This window comes from Aotus nancymaae, unplaced genomic scaffold (genome assembly GCF_030222135.1).
Source record: "Aotus nancymaae isolate 86718 unplaced genomic scaffold, 86718_ANA_hifiasm-v0.15.2.pri h1tg000010l, whole genome shotgun sequence".
NCBI lineage: Eukaryota > Metazoa > Chordata > Mammalia > Primates > Aotidae > Aotus > Aotus nancymaae.
Window position 1 is genome coordinate 32,915,765 of NW_026988421.1, and position 24,227 is coordinate 32,939,991.

Consider the following 24,227-nt stretch of genomic DNA (forward strand, 5'->3'; position numbering starts at 1 on the left):
TTCTTCCTGACTCAGGGGAGAACTAACAGTCTGATACCTTTTAAAATCTGGTAAAAAACACTGGCCAGGTGTGGTGGCTCACGCCTGTAATCCCAGCACTTTGGGAGGCAGAAGTGAGAGGATCACTTGAGCCCAGGAGTTCAATACTAGCCTGGGCAACATGACGAAACATCATCTCTATTAAAAATACAAAAATAAGCCAGGCATAGTGGAATGAACCTGTAGTCTCAGCTACTTAGGAGGCTGAGGTGGGAGGATTGCTTGAGCCTGGGAGGTCAAGGCTGCAGTAATCCATGATCCAGCTACTCCACTCCAGACTGGGTGACAGAGGGAGACCCTGTCTCAAAACAAAACAAAAACCAAAGAAACATTGACATTTTTTTTTTTTTTTTTAGACGGAGTCTCGCTCTTGTTGCCCAGGCTGGAGTGCAATGGCGCGATCTCGGCTCACCGCAACCTCCGCCTCCTGGGTTCAGGCAATTCTCCTGCCTCAGCCTCCTGAGTAGCTGGGATTACAGGCACGCACCACCGTGCCCAGCTAATTTTTTTGTATTAATAGAGACGGGGTTTCACAATGTTGACCAGGATGGTCTCGATCTCTCGACCTCGTGATCCACCCGCCTCGGCCTCCCAAAGTGCTGGGATTACAGGCTTGAGCCACCGCGCCCGGCCAACATTGACATTTTATGCTTTCTGAAGCCTGCTACCTGGAGGCTTCTCTGCATAATAAAAACCTTGGTTTCCACAACTCTGTGTGTGTGTGTGTGTGTGTGTGTGCGCGCGCGCATATCTTAGGAACAACGTCCTTAATTTAATCCAGACATTCCCTTCTATGGGTTCCAGGTCTTAGTCTTTCAACCAATTGCCAATCAGGACATCTTTGAATCCACCTACAACCTGGAAACTGCCATCCCCAAACCCCTTTTGGGACCAAGCCAATGTATATTTTACATGTATTGATTGATGTTTTATGTCTCCCTAAAATGTATAAAACCACACAGTAGCCCGACTATTTTGGACACATGTTCTTAGGACCTTCTAAGGCTGTGTCACTGGCATATCCTTAACATTGGCAAAAATAAACTTCTAAATTGATTGAGACCTATCTCAGATACTTTTTGGTTTGCAATTTATGTATTTATTTATTTGAGATTGCTAGGTTGCCCAGGCTGGGGTACAGTGGCAGGATCATGGCTTACTGCAGCCTCATCCTCCTGGGCTCAAGGGATCCTCCCACCTCAGCCTCCTGAGTAGCTGGGACTACAGGCACCCACCACCAGGCTGGGTAATTTTTTTTTCTGCAGATACGGAATCTCCTGTATTCCCCAGGCTGATCTGGAACTCCTAGGCTCAAGCAATCCTCCTGCTTCGGCCTCTCAAAGTGCTAGGATTACAGATGTGAGCCACTGCGCCTGGCCAGGTACTATATTTTAAACACAAAGGATCTAGGTAATGACAAGGACAGCACAAATTCCTATAATGAATGCAAAAGTGCCTCGATATCACAATATCTGGCACAGAGTTATTGGAGGCTGTTCTGTCCAGTGCGTTACAATTTACAAAGCTGCTTCTCTGAAGCTGGATTTAGAATCTGCCTTAAACTCCGCGGCAGGGCCCTTGTCAGCAGTGGGGACTGGAGTAGGATCAGAGCCGTTCGCGTTGATGGTCACTGTTGCTTCAGGCACAGGTTTGGTTTTCTCTGGGGTTGCCATTTCAACTAGACGGCCTCTGGTAGGCCAGACCTGGATCCTCTGTCTTTATCTGCGTTGCAGAGGTGGGACCATGCCTCTTTCACAAAGTCAGCCCCGGCTCGCAAACACTCCGCCCCGCACAAAGATGGCGCGGAGACGGGCTGGGCCAATGGAGTGTGGCGTTGCTCGCGGTTGCCTAGGTAACAGCCAATGGGCAGCGGGGATTGTGCCCAGTGCGGTGGCCGGGATGGCGGCGTCAAGTGGGGCAAGCGCTGGTGGAGGTGGCAGAGAGCAAGGTGGCAGCCGGGAGCCCAGGAAAAGTCCGAGGCGCTGGAGCCCTGCGTTGAGTCGTGACGGTCATCCCGAAAGGCCGGCCCCAGGTTGGCTGCAGGCGCGGGAGGGAGGGGGCCGAGAAAGACTGTAATCGGCCAGGTGGGCACTGAGGAACGAGCACGAGATGACCCGGCTGGGGGGCGCGGCTCCATCTCGGATACGCTGACCCGAGGGCGGCTGCCTGTGTGGGACACAAACCTGGACCCTTTAGTCTCCACCGCGGGGGTCGAGGCCCAGAAGAACCCACGGCAGTCGGGTTGGCGAGCAGGGGCTGCGAGGCTGCGTCAAGGGGAATGGCAGACCCGTGTGAGCGTTATACCCTGCCAGGCGGGAGAGCGGGCCCGGGTAGCGGAAAGGAGCCGGGCTGGAACGCGAAAATGGGGTGCGAGAGGGTGTTGCCTTGTTGTGGTCTAGGGCTTTGTTTTCCCAGGGCCCCCCTTTATCGCACTGGTGGAGAGAACTCCCACATATGGAAGCCTGGGGAATGGGATGCTTTAATTTGTTGATGGGTGGTATCCCTGCAGTCTAGCATCTCTGAACTGCTTAGGTACCAGCAGGAATAACTGCTGTATCGGAGTCCAGCCCAGGCATTCCTTTTCCCCTGAAATAGGACAGGATTCTGGCAGTGTTGCTCCCTAGTCCCAATTACCTCCAGGTCATCATCGCCTTTTTTTTTAACTTTCTTTTTGGCGCCAGTATTTTCTTCCCACTTTCTTCAATTAGCAACGATATACATTTGTTTACTTTTCACATGGGGAAAGAGGAGGTTAGACTTATAATAAAAAACTGTTATTTTGAGCTCATTTTAAAACACTTAAAAAATATATTTAGCCTATATTCCCAGCACTTTGGGAGGCCGAGGTCATCTAAGCTCGGGAGTTCGAGACCAGCCTGACCAACATGGAGAAATCCTGTCTCCACTAAAAATACAAAATTCGCCTGCCGTGGTGGCGCATGCCTGTAATCCCCAGCTTCTTGGGAGGCTGAGGCAGGAGAATCCCTTGAACCCGGCAGGCGGAGGTTGCCGTGAGCCAAGATTGCACCAGGCGAGGTGAGGTCAAGAGATTGAGACCATCCTGGCCACGGTGAAACCCCGTCTCTAACATAAAAAAAAATTAACCAGGCATGGTGGCGCACCTGTAGTCCCAGATACTCCGGTGGCTGAGGCAGGGGAATCGCTTGAACCCCACAGGCGCAGGTTGCAGTGAGCCCAGATTGGGCCACTGCACTCCAGCCTGATGACAGAGCCAAGACTCCGTCTCAAAATAAATAAATAAATAGAATATTTGACTTTTTGTTCGAGGTTCCTAACAAGGCTAATTTTTGTTTATCAAAGCCTCCATTTTCTCCTCTTTAAGATTCTAAAAGCCTATGAACTGCTTTCTTTATTACTGAAGTAATTTGACAAGACTATTGTACCCTGGGAAGGGTGGTTTTGTGGGGATAGTGTGAAGGTATATGTGGGTAGTTAGGGTGGTTGCCTCCAAACAATATTCTCTAACTGGATCTCTCCCACCCCACTGCATCAACTTTTTTTTTTTTTTTTTTTTTTTTTTTTTAAGACAAGGTCTAGCTCTGTTGCCCAGGCTGGAGTGCAGGTGTGGTGCTGTCACTGCTCACCACAGCCTCAAATTCTGAGCTCAAGCAGTCCTCCCACCTCAGCCTCCTAAGTAGCTGGGACTACAGGCATGCACCACCACATCTGGCTAATTATTATTATTATTATTTTTTATATATAGAGATGAGGTCTCACTACATTTCCCAGATTGGTATTGAACTCCTGGGCTCAAGCAATCCTCTTGCTGCAGCCTCCCAAAGTTCTGGGATTACAGGAATGAGCCACCATGCCTGGCCCTGTTCCTCTTTATGCTATTTTTTTTTCTTTTGAATCCTCTTAAATTGGATACAGGTTACTGTGAATACAAAGTGTTCTTTTTTTTTTCTTTTTTTAAGATGGGGTTTCACCATGATGGCCAGGCTGGTCTTGAACTCCTGACCTCAGGTGATCCACCCACCTCGGCCTCCCAAAGTGCTAGGATTACAGGCGTGAGCCACCGCGCCCGGCCTACAAAGTGTTCTTTAATAAGTTGATTTCTTAAAATTAGAAAAAGATAAAAAGAATGGAAACAAAAATTCCCATTTCTGTCTCAGAGTTCTATTTGAAAATAAGAAAATAAAAAAAAGAAAGGTCTGGGGCAGAAGAAAATAAAAATAGCAAGAATGTGGTCTATAGTGCAGACTAATAGTGTATTGGTTTACAGGAACAGAATAGTAATTTTCTTTTATGTAAATGTTTGGACTGATCTTTTGCAACCCATCTGTCAGGAGTGCAAGAAGGGTGGGTATCTGTTTAGAAGTGTGTATCATCTTGGCTTGTGACTGGATCCCATGTATATATCTGGAGCCTAAACCCCTAAGCCATATATTCTCTTTAAAAAGATGATTTGGTTAACTGACACAGATACTGATTTGTATCCCTTATTAAAGTATTGGGCCAGGCACAGTGGCTCACACCTGTATTCCTATCACTTTGGAAGGCTGAGGTGGGCAGATCACTTGAGCCCAGGAGTTCAAGACCAGCCTGGGCAACATGGTGAAACCCCGTCTCTACAAAAAAATGCAAATATTAGCTGCATGTGGTGGCATGTTTCTGTAGTCCCAGCTACTCAGGAGGCTAAAGGTGGGAGGATGGCTTGAGCCCAGGAGGCAGAGGTTGCAGTGAGCTGAGATGACGCCACTGCACTCCACCTTGAATGACAGAGCCAGACTCTGTCTCAAAAAAAAAAAAAAGTACTAGGCTTTCCATCTTCATCAGCACTGGCTATATTTTGTTAAACCAGATTTGTCTCAATGACCATAGTTATTGGTGAAATTCCTTTTTGGGTCAGTAGCTATACAGCTATTTATTAGCATGGTTAATTATAAAAGTCATAAATTAAAATCCAGACAATATCCCAAATAGCAACAATATCAACTATTTAGGCACATGTTACAGTTTCTAGCCAAATATATTCAACTATGGCCTTAGACCCATGGATTCTACATGTGTTCCCTTTCATTAGCACTTCTGATTGTGGTCTTGGCAATGGACATCAATTTTTGGCAAGCATCTGCCTAAGGGAATTTGCTATATGTCCCTAAATCAAAATGGAATGAAAGTTTGTACTATATACTGTTGAAAGCCAATGGTAGAGGATGGTGGCAGGGTTAGGTTGAAACATGGTATTCCAGTTATTATTGCCATATAACAAAGTACCCCAGAATTTAGCAGCTTAAAACAACCACATGACGCTCACGGATTCTGTGGGTCAGGAACTTGGACCAGGTGTCACGGGAGGCCTCTCTCTGCTCCCTGATACGGGATGGAACACAGGCTCAATGGCTGAGGGCTAGAATCATCTGAAGGCTCCTTCACTGATGCCTGGTACCTGAGAGAGGATGATTCAAAGGTAAGGACAGCCAACTGGAGCACCAGTATATGGCTTTTCTGTGTGGCTTGGCTTTCAGTGTTAGCCTCTGGGTAGTCAGGCTTTTTATGTGGTGGCTCAGGTGTCCAAGTGTGCGTATATTGGTGAGCAAAATGGAAGTTGCATCACCTTTTATGATCTAACCTCAGAACACATTTTTGTTGTGTTCCATTGGTCCAAGCAGTCACGAGCCTACTCAGATTCAAGGGAGGGGAGGTAGATTTCACCTTTTAATGGGTCAGCAGCCAGGTCAAATTGTAGACAAACATGTAAGACAGAAGATACTATTGCAAACATCTTGGAAATACAGTCTGCCACATTTGGCAATAAAAAGGTAACCTTTCTGGTCTCATTGGCTTCCTTAAAATACTTAGGATATAATCCCCAAGAGCTAACAGCATACTAAAAAAGTGGTTAGGGGCTGGGCACAGTGGCTCATGCCTGTAATCCCAGAACTTTGGGAGGCCAAAGCAGGCAGATCACTTGAGGCCAAAAGTTTGAGACCAGTGTGACCAGCATGGTAAAACCCCATCTCTACTAAAAATACAAAAATTAGCTGGGCATGCTGGCACACCTGTAATCCCAGCTACTCAGGAGGCTCAGGAGGCTGAGGCATGAAAATCTCTCGAGCCTGGGAGGTGGAGGTTGCAGTGAGCCAAGATCACACCATTACACTCCAGCCTGGGCAACACAGTGAGACTCTGTTTCAAAAAAAAAGCTGGTGGAAGAGGGTAGGTGTACAACTTGAGAACTAGTACTTTGTCCATAAATAACTCTCAAACTGGAGAAACATTCCCTTCTTTCAATAACCTTCTAATGTTCCTTCTGGAATAAGGTATATGATGCCACTCTTTGGAAGTTTTCTGTAGCCTTGAGAAAAAATAAATAAATACAAGGCAGTGCTTTTTCTAACTCCTGTGTAGTAAATATGACTCCTCAAATCCCACTGCAATAACTCCTTCCAAATTTTGAGTGAAAATAAGTTGGTTAACTGCTGCCAAACATCTAAAGGAAATGCTCCTATAATCTTTCTGTATAAATAGTAATTTGTGTTTAGGTTTTGGAATGGTTGTTTAACTATAAGATTTAGTGGAAGATACAGCCCTTCAGCTTCTATTCCACTTTGAAGGAATGAAATTTCAACCATAAGCTGACTTTTAGTACTGTGACTTAATTCTGGGAAGAACTGGAAAAAAAAAAAAGCAAAAATAAAATAAAATAAAATAAATAGAAAAGGAAAAAAAAATTCTGGGAAGAGCTGAAGATAGCCTGATCAAAATGCCCATCTGTACTGGAAAGCATTTTCCTCTGTTCTGATGGAAAACTGCTTCTCATACTCTCATTAATGTTGTATTTGTAATGGAGTCATGTTGGCCTCTAACCCAGCACACTCTGATGCTGGGCCAGTGATAAGAGGCTTGTGAGCCTGAAATTGGATGCTGACTTTCTGAGACACTGATAGGACAGAGATGACACAGCAAGTACCAGCATTATCTCTCAGAAAATAGCTCCCAGAGGTTTGGAGGCAGTTTACTACAAGAAGATAATGGTCCTTGCCTTGGATGTCTTCTGTGTAAGAGATACTGGAAATGGAATTCTTGACTGATAACTGAAGAAGGGAGAAAGTCCTATGGGAGTGGCCCCCAAACATCTCTAGAATAGTCTCCACAAGGTTAGCCTTCATTTAGGCAAGAAATGAATCTTTTCTCTTATTTGGGCAAGAACACAGGGATTCTTAGAACTCATCTGTCCTCATGGCTGGGATGAAACTTGAGACAGAGCCAAGGTGTAGAAGATGTTGCTGAGCCCTGCTCTGGTCAGGCCTAGCTATTTTCACATCAGACCATTTCTGGGCTTTCGATGTCTGTACCAAAAATCATTATGTTCTGGCTGGGCACGGTGGCTCAAATCCAGCACTTTGGGAGGCCGAGGTGGGCAGATAACATGAGGCCAGGAGTTCAAGACCAGCCTGGCCAATATGGTGAAACCCTGTCTCTACTAAAAATACAAAAAGTAGCCAGGTATGGTGGCAGGCACCTGTAAGCTCAGCTACTCAGGAGGCTGAAGCACAAGAATTGCTTGCACCCAGGAGGCAAAGGTTGCAGTGAGCTGAGATCGAGCCACTGTACTTCAACCTGGGTGACAGAGTGAGCGTGTCTCAAAAAAAAAAAGAGAAAAAAGAAAAAGAAAAAAAGGTGTTCGGGTTTCTCTGCTGAAGCTACTTAGCAAAGTCACCAGCACCAGTCTCCATTAAACAAACGAACAAAAAAATCACCCGGGCACAGTGACTCATGCCTGTAGTCCCAGCACTTTGGGAGGCCAAGGCAGGAGGATCAACTGAGGTCAGGAGTTCGTGACCAGTGTGGCTAACATGGTAAAATCCCGTCTCTACTGAAAATACAAAAATTAGCAGGGAGTGGTGGCAGGCGCCTGTAATCCAACTACTTGGGAGGCTGGGGCAGGAGAATCACTTGAACCCGGGAGGCGGAGGTTGCAGTGAGCCAAGACCGAACCATTCACCATTGCACTCCAGCCTGGGCCACAGGAACGAAACTCTGTCTTAAAAAATAAAAATAAAAAGGCCGGGCATGGTGACTCACGCCTATAATTCCAGCACTTTGGGAGGCCGAGGTGGGTGGATCACCTGAGGTCAGGAGTTCGGACCAGACTGGCCAACATGGTAAAACCCTATCTCTACTAAAAAAAATACAAAAATTAGCTGGATGTGGTGGTATACAACTGTAATCCCACTCGGGAGGCTGAGGCAGGAAAATCTATTGAACCCTGGAGGCGGAGGTTGCAGTGAGCCGAGATCATGCCACTGCTCTCCAACCTGGGTGACAGAGCGAGACTCTGTCTCAAAAAAAAAAAAAAAAAAAACTGTTCTGATGCTTGTTCTCTCTCTCTCTCTTTTTTTTTTTCTTGAAACGGACAGAGTTCTCCTCTGTGGCCCAGACTGGAGTGCAATGGCACTATGTCAGCTCACTGCAACCTCTGCCTCCTGGACTCAAGCGATTCTCCTGCTTCAGCCTCCCGAGTAGCTGGGATTACAGGCACCCATCACCGTGCCCAGTTAATTTTTGTACTTTTAGTAGAGATGGGGTTTCACCATGTTGGCCAGGCTGGTCTTGAACTCCTGAACTCAGTTGATCCACCTGTCTCAGCCTCCCAAAGTGCTGGGATTACAGGCATGAGCCACCATGCCCAGCCCACTTGTTCTCTTAAAAAAAAAAAATCATTATGAGGCTGGATGTGGTGGCTCATGCCCATAATCCTAGCACTTTGGGAGGCCAAGGCCAGAGACTGCTTGAGGCCAGGAGTTTGGGATCAGCCTGGGCAACATATTGGGACACCATCTCTACAAAAAAATTAATTAGTTGGGCATGGCGGTGTGTGTCTATAATCCTAGCTACTCAGAAGACTGGGGCAGGAGGATTGCTCGAGCCCACAAGTTTGGGGTCGCAGTGAGTTATGATCATGCCATTGCACACCAGCATGGGCAACAGAGCGAGACACTGTCTCCTTAAAAAAAAATCATTATGACATAAGGCCAAAATAAAAAGATCCTGTAGGATGTTGATACAGAGTGGATGAGTGGCAACTATAGTTTGTTTTCCCTCTACTTAGTATTCAGCTCTTTAGTCAAAATTGCTGAGATTTTCTTTTTCCAAGTGTTGTTTGAATTACACTGGTAGCATTTTTTACTGAGGAAAGACCTATAGAAGTTTTCATTACAGTAAGTAAATGTGTGAGTTTAAGTATAAAACTTTGAAAGAGGAAAAGAAACTAACATTTAGTGGGCAGGCCCTGGCAGTGTTCTAGGTACTTATATGCATGCCATTCTCTTTCCTTTATCTTTTCTGACTCTCAGATATTTAATTTAGTCCACCTGACAATTCTGTGAAATACATATGTTATCTCCACTTTGCAGATGAGGAGACTGAGATGTAGAGATGCTGAAATACCTTGCCCATAGTTACACAGTGAACTCGGATTTGAATTCAAGTCCTTCTATGCACAGAGTCTACAACACCGCCATGTTATCCTGGGAGGCCAGATGGGATAGGATGGTATAAGTTAGCATAAGAACTTGTGCTAGCAAGGCCAGCTGCCAGGGCTCTGATTCTAACTTTTACATATTAGTTCCCACATGTTAATGTATGACCCTAGTTAATTTGCTTATCCTCTCTGCACCTTAGTTTCCTCATGTCTAAAGTGGAAATAATAATACTTCAAAAAGTTGTTGTGAGATGAAATTAGACAATATATTTTAAAAACACGGATGCTCACGCCGGGCATGGTGGCTTACACCTGTAATTCCAGCACTTTGGGAGGCTGAGGTGGACGGATCACTTGAACCCAGGAGGCAGAGGTTGCAGTGAACCGAGATCACGCCACTACACTCCAGCTCAGGCAACAGAGGGAGACTCTGTCTCAAAAAAAAAAAAGAGAAAGGGAATTAATGTACCCCAAAAATCATTAACTATAAACAGGCAAATAGTATGTCATTTGATATACTAAAAAATACAAACCCTATTTCTTTTTTAATTCCCTAGGTCTTTTCATTTACCTTTTCATCTTTTATTTACTTATTTATTGTTTAGAGACAGGGTCTTGCTCCATCACCCAGGCTAGAGACAATCATAGCTCACTGTAACCTCAAACTCCTGGATTCAAGGGATCCTGCCACCTCAGTCTCCTGAGTAGCTGGGACTACAGGCACACACTACCACATCTAGCTGGATTGCAGTGGTGTGATCTCAACTCACTGCAACCTCTGCCTCAGCCTGCCAAGTGGCTGGGAATACAGCTACTATGGTAGCCCACCACCATGCCCAGCTAATTTTTTTTTTTTTTTGAGATGGAGTTTTACTCTTGTCGCCCAGGATGGAGTGCAATAGCACAATCTCGGTTCGCTGCAACCTCTGCCTCCTGGGTCCCAGCGATTCTCTTGCCTCAGCCTCCCAAGTTCAGCTGAGATTGCAGGCGCCCGCCACCAAGCCCGGCTAAATTTTGTATTTTTAGTAGAGACAGGGTTTCACCATGCTGGCCAGGCTGGTCTCAAAGGCCTGATCTCAGGTGATCCACCTGCCTCAGCCTCCCAGAGTGCTGGGATTACAGGCATGAGCCCCCACACCTGGACAACTCTGCCTCTTAATGGGAGGATCTGCCTTGTCACACTGCAGGGTCATGAACGGAGGGAGAATATCTGTGCCTATTTTTACAATCTGCTGCACTGTCATATTTCCCTTCCTTGCAAGCTTTTCTGATTATAGACTTGCTGCTCCAACCTATCCCACTTCGTGCTACCACATTCATTTTCCCTATACACTGCCTGTAACATCTTACATCCTGGTTCACAAACCCCCAGAGGTGGCCTCTTTTCCTCCCTTGTGTGCTGTAAACTCTTACGCCTATCTTTCAAAGGTCTCTTTAAGTTAGCCTGACCTAAAAGCAGAGGCTGTGCTATACAGGAAAAAAAGACTAGTATAGTCAGGGGAGGCTGTGAACAAATTTTACAACCTCTCTTAGCTTCTATTTCTCCTGTAAAATGAGGTTGGGCTAAATCTGTCAGGTTCTTTTCAAATTATTTATTTATTTATTTATTTATTATTTTTTTTCAAGACAGAGTCTTGCTCTGTCACCCAGGCTGGAGTGCAATAGCGTGATCTCAGCTCACTGCAACCTCCCGCTCCCGGGTTCAAGCAATGCTCCTGCCTCAGGCTCCCAAGTAGCTGGGATTACAGGTGCCTGCTACCACACCTGACTAATTTTTGCATTTTTAGTAGAGACGGGGTTTCACCATGTTGGCCAAACTGGTCTCAAACTCCTGACCTCATGATCCGCCCGCCTCAGCCTCCCAAAGTGCTGGGATTACAGGTGTGAGCCATTTTGCACCCCGCCTATTTTTTATTTTTTAATTTTACATTTTTGACATGAGGTCTTGCTATGTTGCCCAGGCTGGTCTTGAACTCCTGTACTCAAGTGATCCTCTCACCTCAGCCTCCCAAAGTGCTGGGATTACAGGTGTGAGTTACTGCACCAGGCCTCTCTTCAAATTTAAGATTGTGGCTGTGGCTGCATGTACCTATAAAGACCTATTACTTCCCAAATAAACCCTCAACTGTAGTGAGACCAGGCTTCTTATTTTGCCATAGAACATCTCCTGTTTACATTGGCCTTAGAGTGTTCACTTCTTGTGTTTTCCTTTTTTTTTTTTCTTTTTTAGAGACAGAGTCTTGCTCTGTCACCGAGGCTGGAGTGCAGTGGCGTTATCTCGGCTCACTGCAACCTCTGCCTCCCAGGTTCAAGCAATTCTCTTGCCTCAGCCTCCTGAGTAGCTGGAATTACAGGCGTGCACCACCATGACCGGCTAATTTTTTGTATTATTATTATTTTTTTTGAGGCAGAGTTTTGCTCTTGTTACCCAGGCTGGAGTGCAATGGCTCGATCTCAGCTCACTGCAACCTCCGCCTCCTGGGTTCAAGCAATTCTCTTGCCTCAGCCTCCCGAGTAGCTGGGACTACAGGTGTGTGACACCATGCCCAGCTAATTTTTTGTGTTTTTAGTAGAGACAGGGTTTCACCATGTTGACCAGGATGGTCTCGATCTCTTGACCTCGTGATCCACCTGTCTCGGCCTCCCAAAGTGCTGAGATTAAAGGCGTGAGCCACCGCGCCTGGCTAATTTTTTGTATTTTTAGTAGAGATGGGGGTCTCACCATGTTGGCCAGTTTGGTCTTGAACTCCTGACCTCAAGTGATCCACCTGCCTTGGCCTCCCAAAGTACGGGGATTACCAGCATGAGCCACAGTGCCCAGTCTTTTTTTTTTTTTGAAACAGAATGTTGTTCTGTCACCTAGGCTGGAGTACAGTAGTGCTATCTCGGCTCATTGCAACCTCTGCTTCCTGGGTTCAAACAATTCTGCCTCAGCCTCCCAAGTAGCTAGGATTACAGGCTTCTGCCACCATGCCCAGCTAATTTTTGTATTTTTAGTAGAGATGGGGTCTCACCATGTTGGCCAGGCTGGTCTCAAACTCCTGACCTCAGGTGATCCGCCCACCTCAGCCTCCCAAATTGTTGGGATTACAGGCGTGAGCCACTGCACCTGGTCCATTCGTTCCCTGTGTTGTCTGATTCTGGAACTGCTCTTTACCTTCTCCACTGCTTGTCTGATTGTTTTAAATTCTGCCCGTCTCATGTCTTTGTTAATCTGTGCCATCCAAGTTGGCACTTAATTACATTATCTCTGGCATAATTCACTGTTTCAATCGTTAGTATTATTACCTAGATTATAAACTTGTGAAGGGAAGATGCTGTATCTTATACATCAACTGAGCACGTAGTAGGTATCAAGTAAATATCTGTAGATTAATCCTCCATTTCCATCCCAGGTCATAGAAAAAGGAACTGGCTGAAGACTTTTAAGATAAGCAGGAGGATAAGAGAACTTGGGCAGAAGTGGAGATGATGGTGCTGGTAGTGGTTGGAGACGTGGGTATTTTTGTTAAACACACCTAAGGGAGCCAACACTTACCAGACTTTAGACTGTATCTACAACATTGCTTTGCCGTCCTTTCCTCCAGCCATTCCATGACACTGGTTCTCCTTTGCTTATTTCCTACAGTTTTCATTCTTTTATCCTGTAAGCTGTCACCATGACGCTGACAAAAGGTTCCTTCACCTACTCCAGTGGGGAGGAATATCGTGGCGAGTGGAAGGAGGGTGAGAAGGACCCCTGGGGAGTATCCAGTGATGAACACTTCACTTGCTGGAGGACAAATACATCAGGATATATAGCCAACTTTATGGATCTTCATTTCCAACTCCAGGATTTAATTCCATATAGTGCCTGCCTTTCCTTTATTCTATTTTAGGATTAAATAAAGGAATTAGAAAATGCTATTGTTTATTCAACCTCCAGGAATGAGTTATATCTTTCTTTTTTTATTTTTCCAAGACGGGGTCTCTCTCTGTCACCTAGGCTGGAGTACAGTGGCGCAGTCTCGGCTCACTGCAACCTCCGCCTCCCAGGTTCAAGCAATTCTCGTGCTTCAGCCTCCCAAGTAGCTGGGATTACAGGAACCTGCCACCACATCCGGCTAAGTTTTGTATTTTCAGTAGAGGCTGGGTTTCACCATGCTGGCCAGGCTGGTCTCAAACTCCTGACCTCAGGTGATCCACCCGCCTCAGCCTCCCAAAGTGCTGGGATTGCAGGCATGAGCCACGCTGCCCCTCCTGTGCCAGCCTCTCTTCCAAGCAGTTTGTATTTATCATCTTATTTAATCCTCCTGACAACTTTATGAGGTAGGCACATACTATTATTATTCCCATTTAACAGATGGGGAAATTGAGGCAAGGAAAAGCTAACTTACTCAAGATCACAGAACTCTAAGTGGTAGAACAAGAAGGTAAACACAGCAGGCAGCCTGACTCAGTGCCCTCAACATCTAACTACGTTGCCTCTATGTTGAGGAGGAAAAAAATAGAAAAAAACAGTACCCCATTAGCACCTTAAAGCTACTAGGCAAATCTAACAGCCTGATTAGCAGCACTGGTTTGAGCTTTATTACATCAATAGGGCTGTGTTTACTCTGTGAACTGACCAGAAAACAGAGCAAGATGTTGGGGCATTAATCATGCCTTTCAAACAGAATTCGAGGGAGTTCTTTACAGCCCACCCAGCAGAGCCTCAGGAAGTCTCTCGTCTAACAGGCCACATTAAAGGGGCCACCAGGTATTTAAAAGCCAGGAAGAAAGGCTTGGAATTGAAGGAGGCAAGGTCACATCATATCTGTACAATTTCTCAAGGCTCAAGAATTTAGGCCAGGCACAGTGACTCTTGCCTGTAATCCAACACTTTGTTGGATTACAGCTACACAGGAGGCTGAGGCAGGAGAATCACTTGAATGCAGAAGGTGGAGGTCATAGTGAGCCAAGATTGCACCACTGTGCTCCAGCCTGGGTAACAGATTGAGACTCTGTCTCCAAAAGAAAAAAGAAAAAAGAGGCTAGTACATAGTAAAGGCACTATAAATGTTAGCTATTGTTAAGTGCTCTGTTATTCATACTTGGGGGACCTGCTTCAAATCTGTAGTGATAAGATGGGAAAGCCCCAGGAGCCAGGTTTGCTTCTCGTTTTCTATTCTATTTTTCTTTTTTTTTTGAGACACAGTCTCGCTCTATTGCCCAGGCTGGAGTGCAGTGGCACTATCTCTGCTTATTGCAACCTCCGCCTCCCAGGTTCAAGCGATCCTCCTGCCTCAGCCCCCCTAGTAGCTGGGATTACAGGCACATGCCACCATGCCTGGCTAATTTTTGTATTTTTAGTAGAGACAGGGTTTTGCCATGTTGGCCAGGCTGGTCTCGAACTCCTGACCTCAGGTGATCCACCCGCCTCAGTCTCCCGAAGTGCTGGGATTACAGGTGTGAGCCACCGTGCCTGGCCCCTACTGCTTCTCATTTTCTTTGTGAGTAGGGTGATGGAAAGTAAGGGATGCTAAAAGAGTAAGAAGAGACCCTGAAGCTGTCTCCTTCCAACCTGACACCTATGTTTCTCTTTGTTCAGGCCGCAGGCATGGTTTTGGTCAACTGATGTTTGCAGATGGTGGCACCTACCTGGGTCATTTTGAGAATGGACTCTTTAATGGCTTTGGGGTATTGACCTTCTCAGATGGTTCAAGGTAGGTATGAGGTCATTTCTTTCTTCACCTTAAATAAGGGAGGCTCTGACATAAAAATGGGACACTGGTAAATATCTGGTCAATCCTGAGCTTGTCCCACTCCCTGCAGTATACAGATGAGGAATAAGTAGTTCTCTTATTGGTTATTTTTTAAGTAGACCTAAAATGTCAACCAAGTGAGTGACTTTCCACCCCGCTCCCATTCACATCCTGTCTTCTTTCCTTGAGATCAGGGCTTCATGTCATACATACTCTCTGATCCTTCTGTGCTGGTTGGGAATAGGTGGGGTAGGTGGAGCTATGTGACAGTGGGAATCGGCTTGCTCCTTGGGATTATTAAATAACAGAGATCAGCAGCTGCTCGACTCCATTCATCTGGACAGCTAACTTCCCACTGAAGGCTAACTTCTTGGTGTTTCTGCAGGTATGAAGGGGAGTTTGCCCAGGGCAAGTTTAATGGCGTCGGAGTCTTCATTCGACATGACAACATGACCTTTGAGGGGGAATTTAAAAATGGCCGAGTAGATGGTTTTGGTAAGTTGCAGCCCAGCAGGATGGGTGACTTAGGTGGGCATAATGTGGGTGGAAATATGCCTGTTTAGTTTTAATTCTGTGAGTGTCCAGCAATCCATAGTGGCCATGCCCTGACCGCTATCCATTGAACTCACCAATAGAGTACTCCTCAGTAGAGCAGGGAGTTTTTCTCTTCTTCAGCCTCGACATATCAAGCTGATCTTTGAGACATGAATGCCATTGTCACTCCCATATTTTCTCTGCCCTCCTCAAAGGCCTGCTGACTTTCCCTGATGGTTCTCATGGAATCCCCCGCAATGAAGGTCTCTTTGAGAACAACAAGCTGCTGCGGCGTGAGAAGTGTTCTGCAGTCGTTCAGCGGGCCCAGAGCGCCTCCAAGTCAGCCAGAAATCTCACCGCCTGACAGCGCCGTGGGTATCAGCTGACAAGTAATGGGAAAAGCCAGTGCCCCCATTGTTGACTCGAGGTGAGCAAATGAACCAGAGCTGAGATAAGTTGACAATGACAGTGGAGCAAGGGCCTTATATGTGCCCTGTCACCTGCCAATCCAGAACTGGACCACAGAAAAGTGCTGAGGATGCTGGCCAGCAGAGCCTGCAGCAGTCGTTGGCAGTGCTGTCTTTCCCTGACGCTTGTGTGCTGGAGGACAGAGGAACCGCCTCTTCTCACTGGTTGATACTCTGTTCCTAAGACCTCAGGTTACCCAATGCAGCCTGCTGTGACCCTTCTGCTTCATTTTCTGCCAAGTGATACAGAATCTCTTCGTTCTGCTGCTTTTGGAGCAGGTGATCCTAGCCCTAGCTTAGGGCCAGTGCTCTGTGCTACCCTGGAGAAATAGGAAAAAGATAGGGGTGGCTTAGTACAGCAGCCCTGTGAAAGTCAAGGCCAGATCTTTTCTTTTTATTATTATAAAAAATTGAGCTAGGGTCTTGCTATGTTGCTCAAGCTCGTCTCCAACTCCTGGGCTCAAGTGATCCTCCTGCCTGGGCCTGCCAAAGTGCTGGAATTGCAGGCATGAGCCACCATGCCTGGCTGGCAGAGCTTTTCCGTATGTTACTCCTTATGCTGGTTGGAATCATGGCTCCAGGTTTCCACTTTGTCTGATCGGACTGATATTCATTTCTGCCTATGCCCCCGTGAAGGATTCGGTAAGAGTGCTATTTCCTTCTCCCTTTAGAAGACAGGCTGTCTTCCTTCACCAAGTTACAGCAGATAATCCCTATGTGTGCCTCTCTCATTTGTTAGATGGGGAACAGGATACCTTTTTGGGACAGTCAAGAAAGAAACTCATGTAAACAGCAATTTTATTACTTGTATTTGTGACTAACTCCAGGGAAAAGGATAGAATGTTTAGGTCGCTTCAGGCCCTGCCACGGAGTGAACTGAATTCGTAGGGATGGCTTGGGCTGACACAGTTTCTTCCCAGTGGACCAATAAATCAGTCCCACCTGAACCCCTGGGGTTTTGGTAGAATTGGACCTACTCTAGGACTGTGGGGAACTAAAGGAGCATTTGGCTCACTGTAGCTCTTCTATCATGAGCCTTGACCATCAGGTCTCAATCAGACCTTACTGATGGAATCTCTGCAGAGTTTATCATGGAGGCCTCCCCTTACCCCAGTATACAAATACGTCCCCCACCTCTAGCCCCCTAGCCTCACCCTGAATGTCTCCTCAACAGGAGATTGTGGTGGAAGTTATAACTGTGTGCCTCTATTTATTCTCTGAGTTGTACTGTAGAAACAGGTGTTTATAAAGAATAAAGAAATCACCAGAACTGCCTATACCTAGTTTTCCTGACTTTCTGGCCCTGCATCTTCATATCAATCCATCTGCTGCTTGCAAAAGTTAATCAGATTAGGCCTTGGGACTGACCCTGCACACTTTACTATATCAAATCATTTAATTTTCTCAGCCTCTACAGAGGAAAGGTATGGACTTTTTTTTTTTTCTTTTTAAATCAGACAGTCTCAGGCTGCCCCAATTAGTAAGTGGCACAGCTGGGTGGGATTTGTATCCAAGTCTTTCTGATTCTAACTCCCTTTCCACTGGCCCCCTCACCCTGAGCATCAGAGTGCCCAAGACCTGAGACCAGTTATGGCCACACCTGCTGGGTTACCTCTGGCAAGTCCACTCCTGTGGAGTTTCCCTTTCTCTGCAATGAGTAGAGAGTGGTGGAACATCGACCCCCACACACACCATTTTACATGCATGTCCTTATTGGAGGAAGGTACTATTATCATCCCTGTATAACAGATGAGGCTCAGGGAAGTTACGCAGTTTCTCCAAGGTCCCATAGACACTAAGGGGCAGATCCCAGAACTTAAACCTTGACTTGTTTCAGCCCAGAGGCTGAGCATTTTTTTTTTTTTTTTTTTTTTTTTTTTGAGACAGAGTTTTGCTCTATCACCAGGCGCCATGCTGGAGTGCAGTGGCGCCGCAATCTCGGCTCACTGCAATCTCCGCCTCCTGAGTTCAAGCAATTCTCCTGCCTCAGCCTCCCGAGTAGCTGGGACTACAGGTGCACAAGGCTGAGCTTTTAGCCAGTACACTACCCTGCCTGCCTAGCCCTAACTTTTCTCCCAGTCCTAAACTGGATTCTCCTCTGAGCCCAGCTCCTCTAGAAGTTGCCTGTGAGAAGACCCCAGGAGCTAAGTCCCAAGCTTTAGTGCCATTCAGAGCCTGGTTTTGGGTTGAAGATTGAGATCTTTTCTTTTCTTTCCTCTAGCCTCTGCCCTCCCCCCTAAACAAGTATCTATTTACCTGTCTTTTTTAACCTTACACTTTCTTTTTAATGAGTAATTTTTAAAAAATATATCTCCACCTTTCTGCCACTAGTCAAATATTATCACTGAAAAAGGTTAAATATTTTGGAGAAAGCATCTTTTTTTTTTTTTTTTTTGAGATGGAGTTTCACTCTTGTGGCCCAGGCTGGAGTGCGGTGGCACAATCTTGGCTGACTGCAACCTCCGCCTCCCGGGTTCAAGCAATTCTTCTGCCTTCTGAGTAGCTGGGATTACAGGCATGTGCCATCATGCCCGGCTAATTTTTGTATTTTTTAGTAGAGATGGGGTTTCACCATGTTGGTCAGGCTGGTCTCCAATTCTTGACCTCAGGTGATCCTCCTGCCTCGGCCTCCCAAAGTGTTGGGATTACAGGCATGAGCCACCACACCGGGCCCTAAACACTTAGCACTTTAATCAAAAAGGAAACTGGCTGGGTGTGGTGGTTTACGCCTATAATCCCAGCACTTTGGGAGGCCAAGGCAGGAGGATCACCTGAGATCAGGAGTTTGAGACCATCCTGATCAACATGGCGAAACCCCATCTCTACTAAAAATACAAAAATTGCCTGGGCGTGGTGGTGCATGCCTATAATCCCAGCAACTTGGGAGGCTGAGGCAGGAGGCAGAAGAATCACTTGAACCTGGAAGGTGGAGGTTGCAGTGAGCCAAGATTGTGCCACTGCACTCCAGCCTGAGCGACACAGCAAGACCCTGTCTCAAAAAAATAAAATAAAAGTGCTAAGTGTTTCTAAATAGCTCAGTTGCTCTCTTTTACCTCTTATCCCTCTCTTAGACCTCCAGTAAGTGAATGCCTGTTGGCTCAGTATTGTTGGGGCCGCTCTTAGAGCTGGGAGAATTCAGACCATCAGAGCTCAGTTGCCACTGGGAAGGTTCTTGACATCTGCCCAGGAAACCTAAGATCTGCATAGTAATGGAGTGTCCATCTTTATACAGCCACACTAATTTTACCTGTTAAATTTTATTATAGTAACAAAGTGATTATTTTTAATAACAAAAGCAGAGTGCCTGGAGGCAAGAGGATGGCCCTGTCTCAGGCCAAGTCCCCTTAGTGTTTCAGACCTAGGCTGGCCAGAATAGTCTTCTAGAATGTAACATTTATCCACCAGGTGTCATTATTTACCAATCTGACAAGCCACTGGGCTGTCTCCATGCATGCAATGGTTGGAATCAAGGCTAGAGACTAGAATAGGAAATGAATGAAAATAGATTTAGAAAAGGGCATTGTGGCTGGCATGCAGCTTGCAGTGTGGAGGGAAGGGCTGGGGGTTGCGGGGGCGGGGCGGTGGTAAAGAGTCTCTTTCAAAGACCAGTGATACTTTCCTGATCAAGTTTCCTAAGCTGATGCTTCCCTGGAAGGAGTCAGAGCTTGGGTTTGTAAGAGTAGCCCTGGCTTCCAGCTGCACTATGCTAGACTCTGGTTTGAAGCCCCAAGTCTAAGTAGTCCCCACTTTGATAAAACAAATTCCCAGCCGGGCACAGTGGCTCACACCTGTAATCCCAGCACTTTGAGGGGCTGAGACGGGTGGATCACCTGAGGTTAGGGGTTCGAGACCAGCCTGGCCAACATGGGGAAACTCCATCCCTACTGAAAATATAAAAATTAGCTGGGCATGGTGGCGCATGCCTGTAATCCCAGCTACTTGGGAGACTGAGGCAGAAGAATCACTTGAACCCAGGAGGCGGGGTTGCAGTGAGCCAAGATCACCCTATTGCACTCCACCCTGGGTGACAGAGCAAAATTCTGTCTCAAAAAAAAAAAAAAAATTCCCTTAGTGTGCCTAAGTACCCCTCTGGCCTTCCTTTCTAACTTCCTGTGCCTCAGGGCATAGGAAAGCATCCACAGTAGAGAGACAAATTGAGAAATTGCTCCTTCTCAGCCTTCAGACCAGAGAGACAGTTTAGGATATAAAAGGGAGAGAGAAGTCAGGGGCCATGAGAATAGGAGGTGTGTGTGAGTGTGCCTGTGAAAGGCTGGCTGGAAGACCCAAGTAGGCAAAGGAGCCTCTACCCGCTCCCCACCACCCGCTCCCCTTATCCCCCCACCGCGCTCTCCAATTCAGGCTGCAGGTGCAAGGCAGGAGGCTGAGGTGAGCTCAGGCCAGCCATGGTTGCTGCCTGCCCTCAGAGCCAGCCATTGCTGGTGAAATCCATGCGCAGTGCCTCCTCCTCAGCGGGGCTCAGCTCCTGCAAGGGGGCGCGGCAGGGGCCTCCATAGTAGCCAAACCAGTCCATGGTTTTCTTTAGCCCTGGGATCCCGAAGCGCCATGTCACCTGCAAAGCAGGGCCTGTTAGAAGACACTGAAGAATTCTCTGAACACAGAAAGTTGAAATCCTACCCTCTTCCCCCAGGAAAGTAACTATCAAATCTATGGCACTGAGGGTAGATTGGGAATCCAGATTTAGACACCAGAGAGCAGGTTATAATAGCAAAATGCAAAAACTTCAGATTGAGGAAGAAGAGTGCCTCCTTTGGTTTTAAGAGAAAAATCCACTCCAGCAGGGAGGAGAATGGCATTCAGTCCTTGAGCTGGGGTGGGAGAAGACAGCAAGGCTGTGGATATAGGCACTAGAGCATCGCCAGTCTGCTACCCAGTTCCCCAAAACACTGAATGTCCTCCCAGGAAAAGCAAAGCATCATTGCCCAAGGAAGTTTTGTTGTATAAACTGTGTGTCATTTACTTATTATCCCTGAGTAAGTTCTCCTGTCTGAAAAAGGAAGGGGCTGGACAACATGATCTCTAAAGGTTTTTTCAGGATAATAGAGGACCTAAAGCTATTGTTATAGTTTATTTATTTTTATTTATTTATTTTTTTGAGACAGAGTCTCACTCTGTCACCCAGGCTGGAGTGCAGTGGCATGATCTTGGTTCATTACAACCTCCCCCTCTCAGGTTCAAACGATTCTCCTGCCTCAGTCTCCTGAGTAGCTGAGACTATAGGCACCTGCCACCGCACCAGGCCTTTTTTTTTTTTTTTTTTTTTGTATTTGTAGTAAAGACAGGGTTTCACCTGTTGTCCAGGCTGGTCTCAAATCCCTGACCTCAAGTGATCCGCCCACTCATGCTGGGATTACAGACATGAGCCACCGAGCCCAGAATAATTTATGTATTTAAATTTAATTTTTATTTTTTTTTTGAGATAGGGTGTCACGCTGCCGCTTAGGCTAGTGTGCAGCGGTATGATCATGGCTCACTGCAGCCTAGACCTCCCAGGCTCAATAGATTCTCCCACCTCGGCCTCCAGAGCATTTAGGACTACAGGTGCATGCCACCATACCTGGCTAATTTTTGCATTTTTTGTAGAAACGAGGTCTCACTATGTTGCCCAGGCTAGTCACGAACTCCTGAGCTCAAGTGATCTGCCCTCCTTGGCTTCCCAAAGTGCTGGGATTAACAGGTGTGAGCCATGGTACCTGGCTATTATAATTTAAAATCATGCATGGAATTTTACAGAATAAATGAAGCATCAAATTTCCTTGCTTTTGGCATAGCAACTGGTTATTTCATGCTGATCAGAAGTATTAGATGAATCTTTCACTACCTGAAAACTAGGAAAGTAATCCTTAAGAAAGTTTTATTTGGAGGGAAGCTAAAACCTTAGGAGGGTAAAAATAAGAGGTTGTTTGGGATAAAAAGGCCAGGAACCATTGATGAAAGATTGACTAATAACTGTTGACCACTAGAGGCCCGGAGGCTTTATCAAGCATGGATTTTTTTTTCTTGGAATGGGTGGTAAGCTATCCTCCTCCAGGCCTTGTCCCCCATGATGTTCTAATAGCCAGGCCTTTTTACCCAAAGCTTCAGTAGGTGGGAAAGACCCAGGAGAGAGGACAGAAGGAAGAGGTACCTGGAGAAAAGCTCACTCCTACCATGGGTTTCCAAAGACAATTGATATGGCCCCTCTTCAAACCCTAAGCAAGGGTTGGTGGCAAAGACTGGAGAAAGTCCTAAATGTAGCCAAGGGCAGGAGGCAGGCTGCTTGGAAGGTGGAGGAAGGACATTGTGTTCGACCAGGGAGGGCTAATAGAGTGACATCAAGCTGCTCTTGGGGTGTCTGAGCCTACAGCCCAGGCAGCAGAAAGGTGTTCCAGGCATTCCTGGGTATGTGCCCAGAGCTGGCACAAGAGAGGATGCAGAATGAAGGGTGAGTCAGGATGACACGCAGATATCAGGATGGCAGCTAGGCATCTGCTCCTCCCTAGGGGCAGCCCAAGCTGCTTCGTCTGTGAAATGAGGTGATAACAACACCTACCCCATAGAGACATCACAGGGCCAGATGAGAAAAACACCACTAATATTAGACCAATTCCCATGAGCCCTGGAAACTGCTCCTTTGCCTGTCCCACTGGCATACGGGTTCTGGGACCTTCACTTTGACAGGTGGATGTCAGTGGGAAAGCAGAGGGCCCACCCCAGTGGAATGTTCAGTACATGCAGGATGGCCTGTGTCCAATGGAGGCCTTCATTTCTGCAAGTTCTTACAACCTATGTATAAAAGGTCCCATTTCCGGAGTACCTTCACCTCCAGAGGGACTCAGACTTGCCTCCTCAGCTGTCCTTTATCTAAATCTAAGTTAATCTGCCCCTTTGAGGTAAGGATACAGCTGTGAGGGAGCTCTAGAGTCCACCCACCACTTTACCCAAATAAAATATTGTAGAGTGCCTAGCTCAGCCTGGGACTGCGGGAAGGTGCATGAGGTCCTTACCTTGCATGCAAAACTTAAGGGGAAGCCAAAAACCCCAATCATCAAAATAAGTAATATTTCAACACAATTTTATATTTTGAGACAGAGTCTCACTCTTGTCCCCCAGGCTGGAGTACAATGGCATGATCCTGGCTCACTACAACCTCTGCCTCCTGGGTTCAAGCAATTGTTCTGCCTCAGCCTCCCAAGTAGTTGGGATTACAGACGTGAGCCACCACTCCTGGCTAATTTTCGTATTTTTAGTAGAGTTGGGGTTTCACCATGTTGGCCAGGTTGGTCTCGAACTCCTAACCCCAGGTGATCCGCCCACCTTGGCCTCCCAAAGTGCTGGGATTGCAGGTTTGAGCCACCATGCCCAGCCTTTTTTTTTTTTTTTGAGACAGAGTCTCACTCTGTTACCCAGGCTGGAGCACAGTGGTGCAATCTCAGCTCACTACGACCTCCACCTTCTGGGTTCAAGTGATTCTCCTGCCTCAGCCTCCCGAGTAGCTGGGATTACAGGAGCCCACCACCACACCCAGCTAATTTTTGTATTTTTAATAGAGAGAGGGTTTCACCATGTTGGCCAGGCTGGTCTCCAACTCCTGACCTCAGGTGATCTGCCAGCCTCAGCCTCCCAAAATCCTGGAATTACAGGCGTGAGCCACCGCACCCAGCCAAAATAAGTAATATTTCAATGCAATATTTTTTAAAAATCAAAGTCTATGCAAAAAAAAAAATCCACAGTGAACAAAGTTTTAAATAAAGACAGGATCCGACGGAGCTATGCCCCGCCATATTGATGGCTCATGCAAAAGTAATCATGTGTGCCCCACACACATGGGGTTTTTTGGTTTATTTTTTATTTTTATTTATTGTATTTTTTACATTTCTTTTTTTGAGACAGGGTCTTGCTCTTTCGTCCAGTCTGGAGTGAAGTGCCATGACCTTGGCTCACTGCAGCCTCAACCCCACAGGCTCAAACAATCGCCCTGCCTGAACCTCTGAGTAGCTGGGACTATAGTTGCAC

General features: G+C 46.5%; 2 protein-coding genes across 9 annotated transcripts in view; one reads left to right on the forward strand and one right to left on the reverse strand.

Moving 5' to 3' along the window:
• The first annotated feature begins 1,936 nt into the window (after window positions 1-1,936).
• On the forward strand, window positions 1,937-17,489 carry MORN4 (MORN repeat containing 4). Of its 4 annotated transcripts, none has more exons than XM_064374009.1 (5): window positions 1,937-2,071; window positions 13,119-13,216; window positions 15,060-15,174; window positions 15,599-15,708; window positions 15,963-17,489. In XM_064374009.1, exons 2-5 carry the CDS (start codon window positions 13,150-13,152, stop codon window positions 16,109-16,111), a joined length of 441 nt encoding a protein of 146 aa, XP_064230079.1. In that variant the 5' UTR covers window positions 1,937-2,071; window positions 13,119-13,149; the 3' UTR covers window positions 16,112-17,489. The 4 variants fall into 4 exon arrangements, with proteins under 4 accessions (XP_064230079.1, XP_064230082.1, XP_064230081.1 ...); XM_064374012.1 differs by lacking the exon at window positions 1,937-2,071 and adding an exon at window positions 2,097-2,330; XM_064374011.1 differs by lacking the exon at window positions 1,937-2,071 and adding an exon at window positions 12,037-12,931 and having other exon boundaries at window positions 13,118-13,216.
• Window positions 4,901-24,227, reverse strand: part of HOGA1 (4-hydroxy-2-oxoglutarate aldolase 1) — a 45,319-nt gene continuing 25,992 nt past the window's right edge. For 3 of the 5 annotated variants that reach the window (XM_012439523.3, XM_012439525.3, XM_064374008.1), the window contains one exon: window positions 19,091-20,784. In XM_012439523.3, the coding sequence (XP_012294946.2) occupies window positions 20,635-20,784 (150 nt within the window). In that variant the 3' untranslated portion in view covers window positions 19,091-20,634. Of the gene's footprint in view, window positions 5,453-13,028; window positions 16,535-19,090; window positions 20,785-24,227 lie in introns of those variants that run through there. The other 2 variants (XR_010341761.1, XR_010341762.1) reach the window with 2 other exon arrangements.

Bases quoted from the DNA above. Each gene is read 5' to 3' on its own strand.
- MORN4 (XM_064374009.1), top strand. From the start codon at position 13,150: ATGACGCTGACAAAAGGTTCCTTCACCTACTCCAGTGGGGAGGAATAT. The intron at 15,175-15,598 runs GTAGGTATGAGG...GTGTTTCTGCAG, and splicing joins ACCTTCTCAGATGGTTCAAG to GTATGAAGGGGAGTTTGCCC. The intron at 15,709-15,962 runs GTAAGTTGCAGC...CCCTCCTCAAAG, and splicing joins TGGCCGAGTAGATGGTTTTG to GCCTGCTGACTTTCCCTGAT.